We start from the raw sequence: 21539 nt of genomic DNA on the forward strand, positions 1-21539 counted from the left end.
CCCTCCCTCCCTCCCTCCTCCTTTCCCAGCACGATGTCATGCCCAAAGGATGTGGGACAGTCCTCACCATCTTTGCCTCCAAGAAGCACCGTTGTTGCACTTTCTCCAAGGATCCTTTGTTCTTCTGCTCACCCAGTACAAATCACAGTATATTCAATACTCTTCACGAGCACCCAATTCAGAGGCATCTTCTTCTGTGATCTTTATTCATTGTGCAACTTTCAGATGCATAGGAAGCAACTGAAAATACCATGGCTTGGGTCAGGTAAACTTTAGTCTCTACACTGATGTCCTAGCTCTTTGAAGAGATCCTTCACCCACATATTTGCTCCATGCAATAAGTCTTCTAAGTACGTCACTGCTACTACTATAGATGTTGATTGTGGATCCAAGGAAAACAAAGTCCTGGACAGCTTCAGTCTTTTCTCTCTCTGTCCTAGACAGAGAGAAGACGGTCAGTTCATTGGTGAGGATGGTGTTTTCTTGGTTCTGACATGCCATCCATATAGAAGGCTAGGTCTTTGGTCTTCTGCAGAAAGTGCTTCAAGTCCTCTTCACTTTCACCAAGGAAGAGTTTATCATCTGCATAACGCAGGTTGCTGATGAGTCTCCCAAACTAATGCAACATTCTTCATGAATTAGAAGTCCAGTCCAGGGCGTCAGCTTTGGAGAAAGGCTCTCTCTGGTGTATCTGCTTCAGGGAAATGTCTTGTCTCCTTTCAATGTCTTAGTCCTGACAGTATGACCGTTGCTCACACTGTATTCCTATCTATTTCCACGTGTCTTTTCCATGACAGTATCTCCATGCATGAGTCTTCCCCTGGGTCTAGAATGTTCTCAGTGCTGGGACCTCTGATCCAAAGGATCCCCTCCACTGCTGGTTCTTCTTAGTGGTAGCATGTCCCTATCTGTCTGCTCACTTGTTTAATCTCTTTCATATTTCAAAAGAGATTGGCTCACGATATAACCTAATCCTGTAGATTGTATCATGTCTTATTAACAAACTGTCTCTAATCCTGCCTCATTAGCATCATGGAAAGGATGGTTTACAACACATTGGATAATTACAGCACATCACGGGATCAGATGGGGGGAATTGTACCGTACTGAGAATCCTGATCTAATAGCCAGGTTGATACATATTTCAGAGTAACACAACTCCATCTATAGCATTGGCACCACCCCAGTACATAAACACACAGGCTTTGTGGTGGTATTAGCAAGACGGATAAGAACTGAGCTGGATAGAGAGCTGCTCACAGTGCACGGACCCCACAAAGGGCCAGGGGCCACAGCAGAGGTATGGAAGGAAGGCTGCCCCCACCACAGTGACACCAGTGTGGTTTTAAAAAGCCACCAGGAAGACTTTGTGGAGTGATAGAGCACACTGAGGGGAGTCCCGGGCTCCCCGGCTCTGACTCTCAGGCAAGTGGTCCCATGGTTTAGCTCCTCTCAGCGGGAGCCTCCGTGACACCAGCCGTCACCATCGATGGCTTTGAGAACGCTGAGCTCTGCCTCCCGTTCCTGCTGCCCACAGCTGACACCAATTGGAACGACCCAGCTCACGATTAGTCTGTTGTCTGTAGTTTAATCAAGCGCAACTTAACTGGCCCCAGAGCCAAGCAAGGCCTCTGCAAGTTCAATGTCGTTCACTCAATCAACTCTTTAACATCCCTTTGGTCTTGGTCGTAAAGTATGCCTTTGTTAAAGAGGACCATATAAAAGGCTTATGGTAAAGTTAGGGGAGTGTGTGTGTCTGGGGGGTCCAGGGGACTGACTGGAAGTAGCCAGAAGCTCACGGCACTTTTGAGGTTTTCCATATTTGCCTGTTAACGTGACAATACAGTTCTGGGGCATTAAGGTTTCGGAAGCCCTTCTATCATGAAACCATGGCACAGGCGGCAGGGGGGATTATGACGTTGGTAATTGAAACATGCTGTTCTGGTCGGGACCAGATTCCATAAAACCGCCCCCTCACCAGGTGCGCCTTCTGTGCCAGAAGCCTCTGCCTCAAACGAACGTCACCTACATGTGGCTCCTGGAACAGGGAAGGTGCCTCACAGCCCAGTGTGGCCTGGTGGAACATTGGGCTTTGACATTCGTTCACAGGAGAGCTGTCTGCCCTCCCCCCCTCAGCCCTGCAGGCTGTGCTGCCAGCGTGATGAAGAAAGGGGCAAGGAGGGGTGAGTTGGTGGGTGCCAGGAGTAGACAGGGCAGGTCTCAGCCGTCATGAGGAGGGACATGGGGAGGAGCTCAGTTCCGGAGCTGCACGTCCTGTCTCTGCCCGTGGACAAGTGCTTTGGCCTTTCTGTATGCATTTCCATTTCCAGGTCTGTAAAAATGGGCTCATGTCTGGGTCAGCCTGGCAAGGGTGCTGTGAGGATTAAAGAACTCGTTCTGATAAGATGCTTAGGGCTATGTGTGACGCACAGGAAACACCCCAGCAGTCAGCGTGTCACTGCCAGTTCTCAGAGAGGACTCTGGGGGCACTTCTGTAAAGACCCCAGAGAGCACCGCCAGGTGCGCGTTGAGAGGACACCTCCAGGACTTCGTCAGCAACTGCAGGATTTCAGAGGCGAGAGTTTTCCCAGCACTCTGTGCAGAAGCTGTGGAACATACCTCCCGAGTCTTCTATCATCAGTCTTTCACAAACATGAGAACACTAGAACACAAAAGAACCCCCTGGGGTACTTGCGTGGAGGACTTTGTACCGCTGGAGAGGGCCCCGGGGATCCCTCTGGGAAGTCCCACCAGGCGTACCTGTGTGGAACACTCCAGAAGGAGTACCTCCAGGGTATGTCCCCAGAGCACCTGGGAGGAGGACCTCTGAAGGACTCCAGCAGTACCTCTGGGGAGCACTCCCACACACACTGCTGGGAGCACTCCCACACACACTGCTGGGAGCACTCCTAGAAGGTCTTCAGGAAAACCTGTGGGGAGCACCTACAGGGCAGTCTAGGGGTAATTGCCTCTGGCCCCATCAGCCACCCCTCCTCTCCTGGCTCCACGTGTGACTTCTCTCCTCTGCTTCTTGTCCCCACAGATGTGGATGAGTGCCAGGACAACAACGGTGGCTGCCAGCAGATCTGTGTCAATGCCATGGGCAGCTACGAGTGTCAGTGTCACAGTGGCTTCTTCCTCAGCGACAACCAGCACACCTGCATCCACCGCTCCAACGGTGAGTGCAGACTGGCGCCGGCTGGCCGAGCCCCATGAGTCACCCCAAGACCCCTGAATCAGCCTGAGCCCCCAGAATGAGACCAAGCCTCCAGAGTTAAGGTCGCTCCTGATTCCCTGTGGGTAAAAGGGCTTCTCACTTGTGGCTGGGGATGGCTGCCTGGTCCCTACTGTCCCCTTCCCAGGCCGGGCTGAATGTCACAGTGATGAATGCAGACCTGAGCCTGCTGAACCCCCAGAATCAAGCGACTCCTGGCTCCCTCTAGGGAAGTGTGCCCAGAAATGAGCTCCTTCTTCATGAGTGGGAACACCCCAGCACCCCTTCCCCGGGCCAGGCTGAATGCCAAGTGCAGGGTCACTGCCAGCCTTGCAGCCCTGGGAAAAAGCCGGTGGCCACTGGGTCACCAGCCTGTTGAGATCCTTATGTTTGGGGTACTACCTGAGGCCTGGGCAGAATGGGGAGGGCAGCAGGTCTGCCTGAGGATGCAGGTGGTCAGAGCTGAGGGAGGGCAGCCAGTCTACCTGGGAGTGTAAGGAGGATAGAAGCTGGAGGCGCCGGGGGAGGGCAGCAGGTCTATGTGGAGGTGTAGGGGGGCTAGGAGCTGGAGGATTGAGGGGGCAGGAGCTGAGGGAGGGCAGCCAGTCTGCCTGGAGGAATGGGGGAACTAGGCTCTGGAGGAGAGTGGGGGGGCAGGAGTCAGGGGAGGGCAACAGGTCTGCCTGGAGATGTGGGGGGTCAGGAGCTGAGGGAGGGTAACAGGTCTACCTGGGGATGCAGAGGGTCCAGGAGCTCACAAGCAGCTGGTGCCTGCATCCACGGGACTGAGCCTGGCTGGGCCCTGGTGTCTGCCCTACGGACTTTCCGGATCCAGGCCCAAGACAGCAGGGCAGGCAGTGGACAGACAATGGCAGCCAAGGTCTTCCAGGCAGCAGGTCCAGTATCCTGAAGGGCACAGAGCACACCATGCTCAGATCATGGTGAGGTCAGGCAGCTTGAAGAAGGCCGCTGTGTGGCAGTGGTTCCCATGATCAGGTAGTGGACACAAAGAGGACAAGCAGTGCCCTGGCTCCATCACTACCCCCACTTGGAAGGATGCTGGACTTGGGGGTCTCCTGTGGCACGCGTCTCTTCTGTGACTCCCTCAGAAGGCGAGTCTCTTGACTCAGCTAACAGGTGGGACAGGAGGGGCTGTAGGTGCCCAGTGTGGACCTGGGACAGCTGCACTGGCTGCTATGAGCCTCGACCCCTGCTGCATGGTGACCGGAGGACTTGGGAGGGTGGGATGAGATACTGACTGTGTTAGGTGCTAGGCATACAGCAAGATCACGGGCCTGGAAAGGCTAGTGTGCAGGCCGTCTCTGAGCAAGAAAAGAGACCTTTGTAAAGCACAAAGCCAGTCACGCAGACAGACAGCCACAGAGCAGTCAGACCCCTGGGCCCCCTCCATTCTGCGTGGGTTCATACAGCTTCCTCCTGGAGGCGGGGTTGATATGCCTCGTAGGGACAAGAAGGGCTCCCCCCTCCCTGCCACTGGCTCTGGCTTGTCCACACTCCCACTCACCACCCCACCGGGCAGCTGGGCCACTGCCAGAGACATGCAGAGTAAAGGGGGCTAAGTCCCTGTGCAATCTGATAGGGGGCCAATTGATGGGTAGAGCTGGAGTAAGCATTCATGGGTGGGGGCCCTGCCTTCACTGCTGAGGGCATTCCCCAGCTGCAGGTGCCTGGCCGCCTTTTCTGTCCATGTGCTCTGACCTGCACAGCAGGCCTGGCCTGGGAGCGGGCACCCCCAACCCTCCACCTGGACCTTTTGTAACTAAGTGGCCTCTGATTCTGGGGGTTCCTGGAGGTTGGATGGATCCAGGTCCATTTGACAAATTGGATTCCTATCACCTGATCCCTGATGCCCACCAGCTCTCTGTGCCTCGCTGGTGCTGAGAAAGAAGTCCCGGTGCACAAGAGGGCAGGCTGGGTCTGTCCAGGCTCGGGCAGAGGGGCAAGCCCACTTCCTGGGCAGCAGTGCACACCAGACACAGCCTGCAGATCCCAGAGCCGGGGGTCCGGCTCGGCTCCTCTCTGCCCTCCCACTCCTGCCTCTTTAGGTCTCTCTAGTCTCTAAGATCGGATTCGCAGTCCCCCAGCAAGTGAGGACAGCAGACCTGAAGTCCCCCTTTGTGAATAAGGGGCCATTAAGAGGAAATGCGTAGATGGGGTTAAGTGCAGTGCAGCTGGGGGACTAAGAGCTGAACAGACAGGCTTGGTCATGGCACTGCAAAGGAGAGTTGTGGAGACGCCTGGAGCTGTGAGGCTCTGTGTCCCATCCCTCTGCTCCACGTGTCCCCAGCGCTGACACTCCACCCCACAGGGCACCTGCTCAGCCTCTATCCCTGTCCCTCCCAGGCCCAGGGTAGCCGCTCTGTCCCTCCCCAGCCTCCACTGCACCCCCATCGTGTGCTCCAAGAAGGGGCTACTCCTGGGTGACGTTTTCCCTCTTCTGCCAGCCAAGAGCCTTTCAATCTGACTGACCAGAGCTGGCCCAGGGACAAGGGCCCCAAAAGCGTGGGTCTCACCAGCTTTCACTGCCCCTCAGCCAGCCAGCCCTGCTCACCTCTGGGGTCCCAGTGTGAGTGTAAGCTCTGTGTCCCCAGAGGAGACCAGATGCACCTTCTAATGCTGAGCTAGAGGGAAATCCGCACTGTTCCCCAGGGGCTTCTGGGGGCTTCCAGGGTCTCGGCTTTTCCCTGTGAGGGCGGGGACAGCGAGACTAGCGTGTGTATGTTCTGTGAAGGGCTGCCCATCCCGGCACGGCCCCGCACCACTGCTGGGCACTGTGGGTGAGCTGGCTTGGCCTCTGCTCCAGGCAGGCAGGATGCCAAAGCCTGCTGGGTAAAAAACACCAGTGCGAGAGGCGACATGGTGTCAGTCCCTGCACCACAGGCGCAGCTCGGGCTTGGGGGGGCGGGGAGGGGGCCTTTCTGTACTGCATGGCCAAAGCCAGTCCGTCTCATTGAAGGTCTTCCTCTTCTTCTAACCTTCAGATGTCCTCCTCCATGGACTGTCCCTTCCTGCCACCGTGATTATCTGCCCAGCTGGACATGTGGAAATGTTGGGTAGAGGTCCTCGGGCTGCATTCAGGGTTCAGCACACCTCTGTATATTCTAGACCTGCGTTCTGGGGTGGGGTCTGTAACAGGTGGCCCTTGGCCATTCTGACCGAGAGCCTGTAGATCAGTGGTCAGTGTCTGCTCGTTCATCCCCCTCAGACAGGGTGGTGGGAAGGTGGCGTCGGCTGGGCGGTCTGCAGGGCCCCACCCTCCTACATTTGCTAAGTTAAGCCTGTTATCGGCGACACGTAGATGAGGAATCCCTGAATGGCCGGAGGCCCTGGACAAGGGTGGCCTGTTCTTAGCAAGGAGCCTCGGGGTGGGAAGAGCCTGGGAACAACAAGTCCCGCCAGCCCTAGTCAGTGTCCTGGCCCACTGCTGTCAGAGTGTAATGTGTACAGTGAAGAAGTCCCCCTTCCTCGGTCAGCCAGACTGTCCTGGGCCGGCACCCAGCTGACTCACCCCAAATCTCTAGAAATCGGCTGGTGTGGGGAAAAGCTCAGAACCTGAGGCCTCTAACGCACATCTGAGTGGACATCTGAGCTCCCTACATGCGTCCAAGAGCTCAGCTGGCTAGCCTTTTTGTCCTTACTGATAGACACATGACCAGCCCAGAAGGGAGCAAGGGGCTCCTCTGTCCACCTCGATGGGCAGCACCTACTCCTGTTTGTGCCAAGATGTGTCCTCCCAGAGCCCCCTGCAGAATGTGGAGACAAACTCTGGCCAGGCTACATGGGGGGCTTCAGCACAGGGCCTACAGGGCAGGGAGCCCACAGCAGTGCTCCCCCATTCCTGCCATGCCCGCTGAGTGGAGGGCTTCGAAACAAGCCCCTGTGTCCGTCTGCCAGCATGCAGACGCCCAGGTAGCATTAGCGTGGTGTTGAGGCCTGCAGTGCATTTCCCATCAGTACAGGGAGAAGGAGGCCTGTACGCTGCCCAGAGCCCACACCCAGCCTTGGGCCAGTGCAGGGGCTCCTGGGAAAAGCCTTCAGGAGCTGAGCCCCTGTTAGGGGTCATCACCAATGCTGGTGGTCCTCACCCCGGAGCACTGCCCTGGCCCACCCACCATACTCCTCCAGCCTGCCTTTGTTGCTTTCAATGGTATTGTGGTATGACATTGAATTTGCCACCACAGTCAGTTTCAAGTGTACAGTTCAGCGACATTAATGACATTCTCCGTGTTATGCTGCCCTCGTCACTCTTTGCAGCACTTTCCATCACCCTGCAGACGCTCAGTCCCCACTGGGCAGCATCTCCTCATTCCTGACCGCAGCCCCTAACACCACTCATCTCTGCTCCGTCTCCGCATCTACCTCTTCTCTGTACTTCAGTGGTGACCCCTTTGTGTCTGATCTCACCTCTCCTCTGTACTTCATCTAAGTGGTCTTACAGTATTGACTCTTTTGTGTCTGATCTCTTTGACTCAGCATAAAACTTTGACGGTTCAACTTTGTCAGCAGGACAGATCAGAAGATTACTTCCTTTTATGTTGTTTTTGTTGTTATGTGCCATCAAGTCGCTTGCGACTCATAATGACCCAGTGCACAAGAGTCCTAAATGCCGTTTCATCCTGTGCCAACCTCGCCGTCTCAAACACACTCATTCCCACCACTTCACTCACAGAATCAATCCATCTCATCGAGGGTCTTCCTCTCCTGTGCCGCCCCTCCTTTTATAGCCAAATCATATTCCATTGTATGTTTATACTGTATTTTGTAAGTCACTTCTATCTTTTTACAGTTTTAAATGCATTGTTGTATCAATGCCTCTTTTGGTCCTTGTTTTCAGTCTTCAGAGTAGGTACCCTGGAGTGGAATCTCAGTCAAGCAATTCTGGTGGAGCCCTGGTGGCTGGCACGGTAGTTAAATACTTGGCTGCTAACGGGAAGATCGCTGGTGTGAACCCACCATCAAGAGACAGATGTCTGTGTGTGTCTATAAACATTTACTGCCTTGGAAACCCTATGTGGTCATTGTCCTCTGTCCTCCTCTGTCCCACAGGGTCTCTGTGGCTCAGAATTGAGTAGAGGGTCATGGGTTGGGTTTAGCTGGTGATGATGATTAATTCTACGTGTAACTTTTTGAAGAACCACCAAACCATTGCTCACAGCGACTGTGCCATTTTGTTATTTCTTGCCGGCTTTAAGAGAGATCCTTTCCGCACGTCCTCACTGACCCCTGTTGCTGTCTGTTTTCCGATCGTGGCCATCCCAGTGGGGGTGCAGTGGTCCATCGCTGGGCTTTCCCATTTCCCTAATGACTAATAGCACTGAGGATCTGCTCATGAGCTTGTTTGCCATTCATTTCTCCTTCTGGTGAAGTTAGTTTAATCTATCTTTCTAATGTTGAGCAGTTGTTGCTTTCGTTAGGTGCCATCAAGCAGACTACAAGTCACAGCCATCCTAAGAACAGGTCTGGCCTTGCGCTGTCCTGTGCCGTCTTCTCTGTTTCTGATTTCCTCAAGCCCATTGCAGCAGTCACTGTCAGACCTTCTTGAAGGTCTTCCTCTCTTTCTCTGGCCCTCCACCTTTCCCAACACAATGTCTTTTTCCAAGGGCTGGTCCCTATTACAGCAGGTCCATCCTAGCTTGCTGGTTCCCTTTTCCCATGATAGACCTGTTTGGGTTTTGGCAGTCCATGGGGTATTCAGTGCTCTTCTCCAGGACCGCAACTCAAAGGCATTGAGGATCTTTTCCCCTGAGCAGGTAATCGTCCAAAATGGTTCATTACTCGCTTGACCTGGAAATGATTCATTACTCGCTTGACCCACAAAATCATGCAAATCAAAGGCTCAAATCTCCAGGTCCCTTTTAAGAACACCCAGGAAACTGTCCAGGCCATGAAAGGTGTGCATAGCCAGAAAGCCACCAAGTATCTGAAAGATGTCACTTTGGAAAAGCAGTGCATGCCATTCTGATGGTACATTGGTGGAGTTAGTAGGCGTGCCCAGGCCAAACAGTGGGGTTGGACACAGGGTCGGTGACCCAAAAACAATGCTGAGGTTTTGCTGCATATGCTTGAAAATGCAGAGAGTAATGCTGAACTTAAGGGTTTAGGTGTCGATTCTCTGATACTGAGCACATCCAGGTGAACAAAGCTCCCAAGATGCACCGCCACATGTACAGAGCTCAGGGTCAGATTAACCCCTCCGTGAACGTGCCCTACGTATTGAGAGGATCCTTACTGAAAAGGGGCAGAGAGTTCCTTACCCAGAAGAAGAGGTTGCCCGGAAGAAAAAGATATCCCAGAAGAAACTGGAGAAGCAAAAACTTATGGCTCAGGAATAAATGCTTCAGCATCAATTATTTTTTTAAATATTCAAATCATTTTTTTAAAAAGGCATTGATGATTTTCTGTCATCCTTATTTATTGTCCAACTTTCAAATGGAAAAAAAAACAACAATATCGTGTCTTTCATCAGGCGCACCTTAATCTTTGACCTGACATCTTTGCTCTTTAGCACTTTGGAGAAGGCCTTGACAGCACCTTCCCCAGTGGAACATGTCTTTTGATTTCTCACCTGCTGCTACCATAGATGTTGAACTGTAGAGAGTTCTTTATGTATTCTGCATATTCATTCTTTATTGGATTTCTGGTTACCAGATACTTTCTCCCAATCTGTCAGTTCTCTTTCACTTTCTCAGTAAAGCCTTCTTATGCACACATATTTGAGGGTTGGTGTGTATAATTGCATCTGATTGATCCGGGTTATGTTGTTGTTGCTCGTGGTTTTGGTGTCAGAGCTAAGAATCCATCATCAAAAACAGAACCCTGAACCGTCATCTAAGCCTGTGCTTCTTCACATCGTTTCAGTGGTTTTGGTTCTTACATTTAGCTAAATTGTCGATCCGTTCTGAGATCATTTTAACTGTGATGTGTGGTGTGAGGAAGGGATCCGGGGTCATTCTTTTGCATCTGAGATCCAGTTGTCCCAGTAGCATTTGTTGAAAAAAAAATTCCCCACAGATCGGATTTGACACTCTTGTCCAAATTCAAAGGCCGTCCGACCTGGGCATAGTCCAGCTGGTCCTCCTTCCTTCTCTGTGTCCCTCCTGCCTCCATGTCCTGCAGTTGCCCCTCCTGTGCCCATGCACTCTGTGGCCGTGTAGCCTCTTGGACACTCCTCTTCCCTCCCACCCCAGCCAGCAGACACCCTTGGTAGGCCATGTCCACTCTTGAGCACCCTCGTGTCTCAGGTCCTCACAGTTCACACGTGGGGCCACATCTGATACTCACACCTACCCCACTGCAGGAGAGAAGGTTAGCTTCCTGTCACATCAGTCAGGAGCCAGGTTGTCCCCAAAGCCTGGCCTCAGTCCAGTCCATGGGTAAACCACAGTTTCCTCTCAGACACCCCAGCCTCACACAATAGCTTAAAAGCCACTGCCATCCACTCCGCCCCAACTCTTAGCAAGGCCGGAAGACAGTGGAGCTGCCTGTGGGGGTTCCATAGCTGTGATCTTTAAAGAAGCAATGGCTGCATCTTTTATCAGCAGAGCTGCTGTTGGACATGAACCACTGACCTTGCATGAGCAGCTCAGCACTTAACCACTGCAGCACCAAGCCTCCTTCGTTAGCATAGGACCCCATCAGTATGGCTGACAAGCTAGGGTCAGGGGTCATAGCCCTGGCCTGTGGGCACCAGGTCAGCACTGGGCCCACCTGGGTCTCCCTGTGGCTGTGGGCACTTGGAAGCCATGACTGGGAGTTGTCTGTTTAAATCAGAGGAACCAGGGCAGCCGTGTTCAGGACGCTGCACCTCCACCCCTTCCAGCCTCGGTGGCCGGCCTCTGACCACTCTTGTAGGGGGACCAGCCAGGCCAGAGCCTGGGGTGACCATGGCAGTGTGGCAGGTTCTCCTCCAGCCTCCCCACTCAGCCCTGGCAGACAGAGAAGAAACAGGCCTCGTGTTCAGGGGGAGATTTATGACGCTACTAGAGAAGGCCAGTCCCGGCGCTGTGCGGTCCGGAATGGCCCTCAAGGCGGGGACAATAAATCCAGCCCATTATTTTTTACGAGCCTCCCACCCCATAAACAACTCCTGGCTGGGGAGCCCCGCCTCGCGCCCTCCTCCTGGCCTGGCCTTGAGCCAGCCCCACCAGGCAGCCCTTTCCTGGCACTGCTGCACCCTAGTACCTCCAAGTAAATGTTTCCCCCAGAGCAGACAGGCCAGGGCAGAGGGCACCGTGCCAAGAGGGGCACACCGGCCCCAGCCCCCCCCTCAGTCACAGTCCCAAGACCTCCGTCTGTGAATGGAGCAGACGTCGGATCTCCCACTGCAGAACTGCCCTGAGAGCCAGACGCCCAGACGCCCAGACGCCCAGACGCACGCTGTGCTCGGCCCGGGCCTGGAGAAGCAGGAGCCGCCCGAGCTGACTGCAGCCGCCCGAGCTGACTGCAGGCCAGGCGCTGTGCTGGCGTCTCTGCAGGAGATACGGAGTCTGCACACACGTCCTGTAGTTAGTGTCCCCATTTCACAGGTGAGAAAGCTGAGCGGAGAAGAATAGTAAATAGCAGAGCCAGGAATTCAAGCCGAGTCTCACTGACCCAAAGAGCAAAGATTGAGCAGATCGATGCAGGGACGGGAGCAGGGTGGCCGCGGCGCCTGGCCTCTGTGTCTGACCTGCAGCCCCGGGCCAGGCTGTCTTCCCGTGTCCCTGGGCTAGTGTAGCGCCTCGCCATTGTCCTGTCAGACCCTGTGGTCTGGCGCTGCTCACCACGCCGTCCTGCCCCTGCTCCCCTGTGCCCTTGGCTGGCCCACAGGCTCCGCCTCCAACTGTGCAGCACTCCTGGCTGGACAGTGGAATGACCACAGCCCACTCCTTGTCACCGGCAGTCTCGCACACACTGCTCCCTCTGTCTGGCGAGCCTTTTGCCTCATCTCAGGCACCCCGAGAGCACCCTCCTCTCTGATGTCCCACCCATCACACCTCCTCTCTGCGCCCCGCCCTGATTCCCAGGCCAAGCTGCCTGTCTGTCACTCAAGACCTTCCTCCTGCAGGCACGGACCTTCTCTGGCATGGCCAAGGGCTCCTGCTGCCCTGGAGAGCCTGAGGGGGTGCTGTTCAGTTGAGGTCTGTCCAAACACAAGTCCCTTTTCTTGGGGGACAGCGGGTTGGTGGGTCTGAGGCCCCCTGGCATGTGGGTGATTGAGCTGGCACTTGCGCCCCCAGGCTTCTAGCCTCCTAGGCAGCACCCACAGCCTGCACTGCGTCCTGTGGCCCCGGCCCTGGGGAGAGAGGACAGGCACAGGATTTTCCACAGATGCCCGTGGCAGCGAGGCACCAAACCTGCCGACCTTGGTCTGTCCTCAGCTTCTGGGCCCCACTGGGGAGACGGAGCTGGAGCTGCTGCCTCGGACCTTACACCTGACTGCCCCGCTGATGGTGCCCGTCAGCCCTCTCGCCCTGCCGAGTTTGAGCCCTGAGTCACAGTCCTCCTGGTGAGGTTCCCTTGGTACATCTCACACACTCTGCGGAGAGGATGTCTCTGTCTTCTCCATTCCCTGTCGGCCCCGACTTGGCTTCCCTTTGATGCCAGCCATTCCCTTGGCCATCACACACAAGGCCTCCTGGACCCTCTCAGCCTGACGGTCAAAGACAGCCCAGCTCCAGCCCCGACCTCTGAAGACCCCAGAGAACAGGGTCTCCTGTGCAGTATCCCGACGTGGTGCCCCAGGCATTATCCACAGTTTGTGGGTGGGTGTTGAGGGCAAGGCTCTGGCTGTAGTGTGAGGGGGCTGCAGCCCAGGGGACCGGTGGGGGCTCCTGCAGCCCTGGCCTCATCTGGCTCAGGACTCTCTCCAGGTCACTGTCAGGAAGAGGAAAGGGACTTGCTCCCTGTTAACAGCCAGGTCGGGGCCTGTGGGGCTGAGAGACTGAGGGGACAACAGGCCTTCCTCCACCTTAGGCCTTTACGGCAGGAGCTATGGCAGCGGACACCACTGACATTTAGACTTCTGGTCACCAGATCCCACTGGGCTAAGGTCATTCTAACTCATGGTGACCCCACGGGACAGAGTGGAAATAAATGCCCCTCGGGGCTTCCAGGGCAGCTGGCTGCCCCGTCCTGCCTGCATTGAACTGCCAACCTTTGGTTAGCAGCCAAGCACATTACCCACTGAGCCACCAAGAGTTCCGCGTCAACCGCAGGTCCTTTTCACTGTGTGCGTGCGTCCCATGCAGCATTTGAGAGAGGCTCCTACTGGAGAGCCCTGGTCATGTAAGCTGTAGGGAACCGCACAGCTGACCCAAGGAGGGACCTCAGCGGTTCTAATCCACCAGCGACCCTGAGCGAGGAAGTCAGACAGTCTCCTCCTGGGCGCTTTGCAGCCCCTGAAGAGCAGCCGGAGGGTGAGCTGTGAGTCGGAGGGTGAGCTGTGAGTCGATCCCTTCTCCACAGCACTGAGTCACCTGCTAGGGACGCGTGTTTGTCTGATGCTCTCTGATTCACTAGTCACCCTGGGTTTGCATCTGCGGATCTGGGGGCCTGTGGGGGAAGGGGGAAGGAGTGCTCACCTGGGGACCTGAGGGAACTGGAGTAGACGGCTCCTCTGACCGCAGTCCAGCAGAGCCTCCAGGTCTTGGGGGGTGGGGGATGGAGAGCCCAGAAAAGATGGCTTCTCTGGAGTGGTCTGGTCCTCACGGGGCTTTGACTTGACTGCAGTGACACCTAGTGACCAGCCTGGGAAGTGTCATAGAGCAGCCAGGAAGTGGAAGGAGAGGCTCCTGGAGCCAGGGGGGCAGGCTGTTCAGGGGCGCAGGAGGCAGGAGCTGGAGAGGCAGGGCTTTACCACGCACCCCCAGGGGATTGTCGGGAACCCTGGACTTGAGTTCGTCTTCCCTGTTACTGTCCATTAACAGTCCTGCAAAAGATCGGTGGTGACCCCTTGCAGAACTGTCCCACTGGGCTTTGTAAGCTCTTGATGCGTCTGAGTTGTGGTGTTGGTGAGGTATGTTGACCACCCTGTGGGCTGCCAGATGAACGAATAAATCTGTCTTGGAAGTAGTGCAGCCAGGGTGTTCCCTAGAAGGGTGGACTCTGCCGTCAGAAGGGGCCAGTCGTCAGGGAAGACACCGTGCTCCCTAAAGAGTCAGTGAAGAAGCAGAGGACCCCCAAGGAAATGGGTTGACTCCGTGGCTCACGCACAGACGCCATGTGAGGATGACACCAGGCTGGACAGGATGTCACTCTGCTGTGGGGGTCGAGGAGTCAGACGTTACCTGACAGCACCTAACAACACAACATATCTCACAGCCACGCCTACCTGAGACCTAGAGGGTCCCAGTGTGTCCCGCCCACTTCACAGGTGAAGAGACGAGCACGTCTGAGCTCGCACACCTCGGGGGTCAGAACGGGATGGACGGGAGCCAGTGCTGCAGTCACGGCTCCTGCATGTGTGTCTGCACGGCCGCAGGCTCCCGAGGGAGAGACCAGCCACTGTCCCATGAGCATCCCCAAGGATGCTCCGATCTGTGGCTCACAGCCTCTGTCTGAAAAGACGGGAGGAATGAAGATGGCCCAGGCTGGGCCTGCCCCTGGGATGCCTAAGGTGATCCAGGCCCGTGGTCAGCTGGGGTCCACTAAGAGGGGGTGGGGAAGAGCCCGGGTGCCCAGCCAGGCCTGAGTTTGATCCGGAGGATTTAATTTGGGGGCACGTGGTGGGAGCCAGAGTCTGCAATTTCATTAAAGCCCAGACCTTCTGGTAATGAGAGGATGCTTCCAGAGTGTAATTAGGGGATCGAGGTGGAGCCGGCCAGGAGGGCAGCCAGACCAGGGCTCAGTCAGGAGCCCAGAGGCTGAGTTCCGCTCCTTCACCCACTGCAGGTGGGCCATTCGCTTGGGAGGAGGCAGCTGGAGCTTAGGCTGGGGTTCTGCCCCCTCAAAGGGCCCCGGTCCAGCAGCAGAACCCATACCATCTGTCACTCTGCTGGGTGCCTTGCTTGAGAAGGTGCAGGAGCTGGGGGGCAGGAGAGGTTCAGACAGGACACAATCCAGCCTAGGAGGGCTTCCTGGGAGAGGTGACACTCCCACAAAGCTTCAAATAGCTAGCTAGAAGTTGCCACTCAGATGAGGGACATGTGTGTCCTAGATGGAGCCGCATGGTCGCAAAGACACAGAGGAGAGGCAAGAGGATGGCTGTGCCTCCAGCTCCAGATGTCCTCTGCCGCCCAGGGCCATGGTAGAGGCAGGGACAGCTGAGAGGAGGCGGCCATCTGCAAGGCCACAGGGAGGAAGCCTGAAGGTACACATTACTTACTGCCTGCCCTTGTGGGACTGGGTGGGACAAGGGGCACTGAAGATTTTCAGCGGGAGGAGGACATAGTTGGGCTCTAGGAAGTTCCTGTGACGCGGGAGAGCAGTCAAGTCAGTTAGATCTGGTACCTGTGAGGTGGGGACAGCCGCTTCCCCTGCAGGGAGCCCGTGGGGGCCTGCCTCTGACCCCCTGGGGCTGCACTCCTGCCCACCAGAGCTCAGATGGACGGTGTTCTGAGGACAGAGGCCTTTCCCCCGGAAGCAGGACAGAGTCAGAGCCAGTGTCCACGAGAGCATGTGGTCCACATGGGCAGGTGAGGTGTGGGAGGAGCCAGCGAGCCAGGCCATTGCATGCCACACAGACCCTGCTCATCAAAGCTGAGAACGTTCCAGAATAAAGGAAACTCCGGGGTTTCCCTGCCTGGCCCCCGAGTCAAGACATGCTCGGTCACTTCTGGTGGGCCACACGCAGCTCTGCCACAACATCTCTCTCCTTGTCCTCATCCTCACTTGTCCCAGACAAAATACAGTGTCCACTTCGTGACGTTCAGGGGGAGCACTGGGAGAGCTAGGTGCCCGGCAAGGGGGAGAGTCACCCGTGGTCCCTCCCTCATCCCACATCCGCAGACACTCTGCCTGCTTCAGGTCGGGACCTGGCATGCAGCTCCCTCAGCCACTAAGCCCTGGAGCCTCAGTGTTCTCGTCTGCTAAATAGGGTGAGGTTGTGTCCCTTGGGATGGGGGTGTGAGCCCGCGTATCTGCAGAGATGAAGGCTCACAGCTGGCCTGTGGTCCCGCTGCCCCACCCTACCCTCCAGCTGGCCTGTGGCTCCCCTCAAGGGCTGGCTGCTGCTTGTTTTTCCGCTGCTGGACAGCGCCTACCTCCCTACACCCCCAGGCTGGCCTGTGAGCGCCCTAATTTCCTGTTGATGAGGTGGAAGGGGAGGGGAAGCCCTCGCCCCCAGAGAGGAGGGGTGCTCTGCTGAGCGAGGTAATTGTTCTTCCCCTGCCCTGTTCCCAGCCTGCCTTCCCTCCCCAGTGTTTCAGGGACATGGATGCGGAAAATTATGTTATTGATGAAGTCGCCATAGCAACGACCCTCGGGAGGCACACATTCCCGCTTTGTTGTCCTGCTGGGGAAGAGAAAGCCCTGCTCCTAAGTGCAAACAGATTGCAGCGGCCCCTCCCGGCTTTGAATGCATCCGTGAACTCTGCAGACCAGTTAGCATTGGCTGCGGCTGGCAGACCCAGCACCAGGCACCTACCGGAGCGTCTGGAAAGGCTGGGAGCGTCCAGGGGAGTGTGGAGAACACCTTCCCACTGTAGGGACTGCGTTCAACATCAGCAAACATGTGTAGGAGTTGTTGAAAGAGACCCATTCTGCGTCCAAAGTAACCAAGAAATTAGACGAAAACACGTGAAGGCCTTTGGGGAAGGTAGACCAGGGGAAGGAAGGTCAGAGGGCCCAGGGACACTACTGGGAGAGGACCTTCAAGAGGCAGCACTGGGCCCCCACAGTGTGGTCCCCTGCTGTTCAGTGTCCTCTGCTGTGACCATCGCCAACACCTGTTTGTGAAGCCTCTCAGAGGTGCCCACTGCTGGTGACAGTGTGCATCACAGCTGCTTCAGAACAGGCCCTGCCCTCCATGAACCCAGCCCTGGCTGATTCCAACCCAGCGAGCCTGCAGCTCCGGGCAGAACCGTTGTGGGGTTTCCCAGGCTGCGAGCATTACGGGAGGGGTCTGGGCAGCTTTGTACCCACCGTCTCGGTTAGCAGCCACGAGCCCCCAAACCCAGCACCTAGCCATCTCACGATTCTGACTCAAGGCCTTTCCGTCACGTTTCCACATTTGTAAATCTCTATACAAGGAAACGCCTCATCCTTCTCAGAGCAACTGGTGGTTTCGAACCAGCAGCTTTTAAAGTTAGCAGATTGACCTGTAATCAACTATGCTAGTTGGGCTCCTAAAATCGCCCCCAGAACCCCTTCTCCCACCATCACAGCCAGCAAGCCCAGGGCATGCCCCCCAGCTTGTCCCCATGCAGCCTCTGCGGGTCTTCCCACCAAGCGTAGGGATTGGCCCCCTGTAACTCCTCCCCTGGAGAAGGGGACATGCCTGAGTGAGGCCTGGAGGCCACATGTGGAAACTGAGGCTTGGAGAGACTGCATCCTGCCCTCCGCCCGCCGTGCCGTTGGCCTGAGGAGACACACAGCGCCCATGTACAGAACCTAATTGGATTTGCATGGATCGGATTCAATTACCCTCAACCCAGCGGGCAGTCTGGCTGCGGGCACCAGGCCCTAAAGGGCAGGACTGGCGGGAATGGCTGAAATTGTCTCTCTCTTCCCGTCAGGCTGGCGGGTGCAGGGGTAACCGGAGCTGTCACCATGGATCTGGGTGCCCTTGGGCACCCGGGTTCCTCTGCCTCAGTACAGGGAGAGAGAAGAACTGGTAACCAGACCCTCACTCTGCCCCTTGCCCCTAAAGAGGGGGGCCTTGGGCCTCTCATAGTCTTGGGGGTCACTAAGTCCATAAGCCAGAGCCTCCCAGAGAGGCAGGAGGAGGGGGTCAGCCCCCCAAGATGCCCGTAAGTGTTACTGTGGGATGAGGGGTTCCCTCAGTGCAGCTGCAGCTGACTAGTACTTGGAGCCTCTCCGTGTGCCATGGATTTCCTGTGTCCGACGGAACACACGGAGCTGGGCACAGTGTTGCTTTTGACTCTGCTCTTGGATGAGACTCTGCCCGGTGCGTGGCAGCCTCCCAGGCCCCGCTGCCCTCAGCCCATTGTCGGCGCCACTGTTCTGTCCATCTCACGGAGGACCTCCCCTTGTTCCCTGACCCTCGGCCTTTCCCTCCATCGTGTCCTTGTGCAGGGACAGGGGTTTCCTGCTAGTGTGTCCAGGGCGTGGCACTGTCCTCACCCTTGCGTCAGAGGAGCGCATTCCCCACACGTCCTCCAGGACAAGGCTGCTTGTTCTTCAGCACCACAAGTCAGGTGTTCAAAACCCTCTTGAGGGGGGAGCTCTGGTGACCTAGAGCTGCAACTACAATCCCACAGGCTCACGGTTCAAATCCACCAGATGCTCTGCTGGAGAAGGAGGGACAATCTCCTCCTGTACCAGTCAGATCTGATTTGATGGTACACTCACACAAAAATAATAAAATAAAAATTAAAAACAAAACAAAAAAAACAAACAAACCCTCTTGATTTGTTCCCAAAATAACAACCCATGAGTTCGATCTGTCCTCGGGCTGAAGAGCCTGCAGGCCTTTTCCTCTTTCTTCCTTGCTCTGGACTCTGTCTCTCTCACCTTCCTTCTCCCTCCCTCCTTCACTCCTTCCCTCCTTCCCTTTTCCCTCCCTCCATCTCCCCTCCCTTCCTGTCTCCATTGGCTAAACCCTGACTATGTGCCTCACTTTTGCTGGATACTTTTGATGCAAAAAAAAAAAAAGAAAAAAGAAACATACTTCTCACAAGTGCTCTGTGGTTAGAAGGGTCCACATGGGTCCCCTGAGGGACACAGAAGGAAGAGGAGGGTGGACACCAGATGTCCACTCAGATGCTGGCTAAGAGCAGATGTCCTTCAGACCTGCACACAGTCCATCTCAGCTTCACCATAACTCTGGGAGTTCAAGCACAGCCCCATTTCACAGCTGAGAACATCAAGACCAGAGAGGGGAGTCCTGGCAGAGGTGACCACGCTGTGAGGTGGTTCCGTCTTCTGCCCACTGGGACTGGCACCGCCCTTGGCTGTGGGCCTTCTGCCTGTTCACTCCGCACACGTTTGATGAGCTCCGGTCTCTACCCCGGGCACAGTGCCCGCCCTCGGGGGGCTGCAGTCTCTGACAAGGTGGCCCAGGAGTGAATGGGGAGTCATGTCCCGAGTGGGAGGACCCCAGAGCTCTGTGGAGACTGAGTCCACAGGTCACAGCGGCTTCCTGAGGCACCTGTCAGGACTGGACAGAGGAAAGATTGCTCGGTTAGTGGAGGGCTTGGCCTCTAGGCCTCCAGAGCCAACCCAGACCTGACTCTAGCAGGTTTTCAGAGCAAATCACACAGGAAAACACTGTCCGTCTTCCTCCCACAGCACCAGTGGGTTCGAACCTTCAGAAGCTCTGCCTTTGAGGTAGAGTGCAGCTCCTTACTGCTTTCCTTTTCTTGCTTACCGATGTGCTGACACTTCTGACTCTTGCCTGTACCTGTCATCTCCGTTGCTCCCCGGTCCCAGCCCTTCCTGTGTTCAGGGCTTTCCCTGAATGCTGCTCCATTGGCCTTACCTGGCTGGCTGGTTGGGAGGGCGGCCCCCCTGCCTGGTGCCTCGTTCTCCTTGGAGGTCTTTCTGTTGCTTGACTGGCAGTTGAGATGGGAAGGGCAGCAAGTTTTATTCCAGCTTCTCTAGGTAACTAAGGACAGTCGCCTCGGGGGTTGCACCAGCCTCTGTTAGAACACTAAGCCTGGCCTTTTTTCTTTATTTTTTTGTACATTTTATTACATTCTCCCCTAGTCTGTCCAGAATCTTGCCTTGTAGACTTGTAGCCGGGCACTATCCATCTTCTCTGGCCTCAGGGTCTGACCAGTCGAGAGTCACAAGGTCCAGGTGTCCTTTGAATTAATCTTGACAGCACATCTTTGCTTTTCTTCCCCTTCTTTGTTCAGAGAGGGAAATCAGTCATTCATTGCTTGATTAATTATCATTAAAATCTAGGTTTTCACAAATCACAGTCACCCAGCAGCAAGTTCCTGGTTTGTGAGAAAGCGAGTGCTGCTGACAGCTCAGTGCTCGCTCTGGTCACCACGGTCCGGGACCATGTCCTCTCCCAGTGCCGGCTCGGCGGTTGGCAGTGGTCGCAGGGAGCTGTGACTCTCCGCCCAGGTGGAAGCTCAGGCCTGAGCTACCCTGGACTGTAGACTCTGCCCAGACACAGTGGGTTTGCAGGTCCACACGCTTTCCTGTGCCAGCACCGGTCAGCCCTGAACAAGTGCACCAGGGAGTGGTGTGGGGGGATGTTGGGGTACAACCCAGGGGTTAGGAAGTTTGAGACAGGCCTGCTCTGATTTTGTTTATGGAGGACAACAGGTGTGCCAGGAAGAAGGAGAAGTGAGTGGGGAAGGAAGGGACATCTTCAGGATGTGGTCAGTGTGCCCACAGTGTCGGCGTTGGAGGGGGCAGGAGGCAAAGCCGGGAAGAGGGAGGGAGCACTGGTCCCTGTGTGTTCTGTCATTATCAGAGAGCCCCAGGAGGAAGGCTGAGGCATGGCCCTGGGCTCAGAGCTCACCTCTGATGACAGTGTCCATGTGGTCAGGGAGAGGCCGGTGGTGGTCAGTGTTAGTCCCTGAGCTCAGTTCCCAGCTGGTGCATCCCAGATTCTGCCTCCACCCGTCTGTCAGCAGTGATTTACGTGGTGCTGGGACGCTGACCAGTATCTCCAGACAGATGGACCAGGAAGAAAGGCCTGGTGCTGGACTAGTGAAAACCTGCTCGATCACAGCAGTCCAGGCATGAGGAGGACCGCATGGCCAAGCCTCGGTCTGCATGTGTGTTCATGTGTGTGCATTTATGTGTATATGCAGTCAGGCTGCTTGGTAGCCAGCACCTACTGGCCGTTCCCATGCCCCCAGGACCAATGCGGGGCAGATCTGGCTGGCTGCTCGAGAGTTCACGTGGGCAGCTCTCCAGCCCAGCCAGGGCGCCAACCTTCAGAAGCTAGTCCCTCACGGACACTGTATAGGTGATTGTGCCCCTGCTGCGTCCCTGACACTGTCCTGCCTGGCACCTCCTTCCCACGGAGAGCGTGAGGGTTCCATGGCGGTTTCAGTTTTTGGTGTTGCCCAAGGCCGTGGGTGACGTTGATGGAGTCAGGATTGCTGGGTGAGAGGCAAGGACACCACTGGGGACAGGAGGCGCCTGACCATGGCTTCCAGTCCTCCAGTCCTCTAGTCCTGGCCAGAGGGAGGTGGGACAAGGTCACAGGCCAGCAGAGTGGAAGACCAGGCTCTTCCCT

The 21539-nt window shown here is 55.9% G+C and overlaps 1 protein-coding gene across 1 annotated transcript in view; it reads left to right on the plus strand.

Annotated features, from left to right (window-relative positions):
* Positions 1-21539, plus strand: part of SCUBE1 (signal peptide, CUB domain, EGF-like 1) — a 145616-nt gene that overhangs the window by 73722 nt on the left and 50355 nt on the right. The window contains exon 4 of the mRNA XM_006890045.1: positions 3044-3178. Coding sequence (XP_006890107.1) covers positions 3044-3178 — 135 coding nt within the window. The remainder of the gene's footprint in view (positions 1-3043; positions 3179-21539) is intronic.

The sequence above is a fragment of the Elephantulus edwardii genome, unplaced genomic scaffold (assembly GCF_000299155.1).
Source record: "Elephantulus edwardii isolate Elephantulus edwardi_28Jun2011 unplaced genomic scaffold, EleEdw1.0 scaffold00086, whole genome shotgun sequence".
NCBI classification, from domain to species: Eukaryota; Metazoa; Chordata; class Mammalia; order Macroscelidea; family Macroscelididae; genus Elephantulus; species Elephantulus edwardii.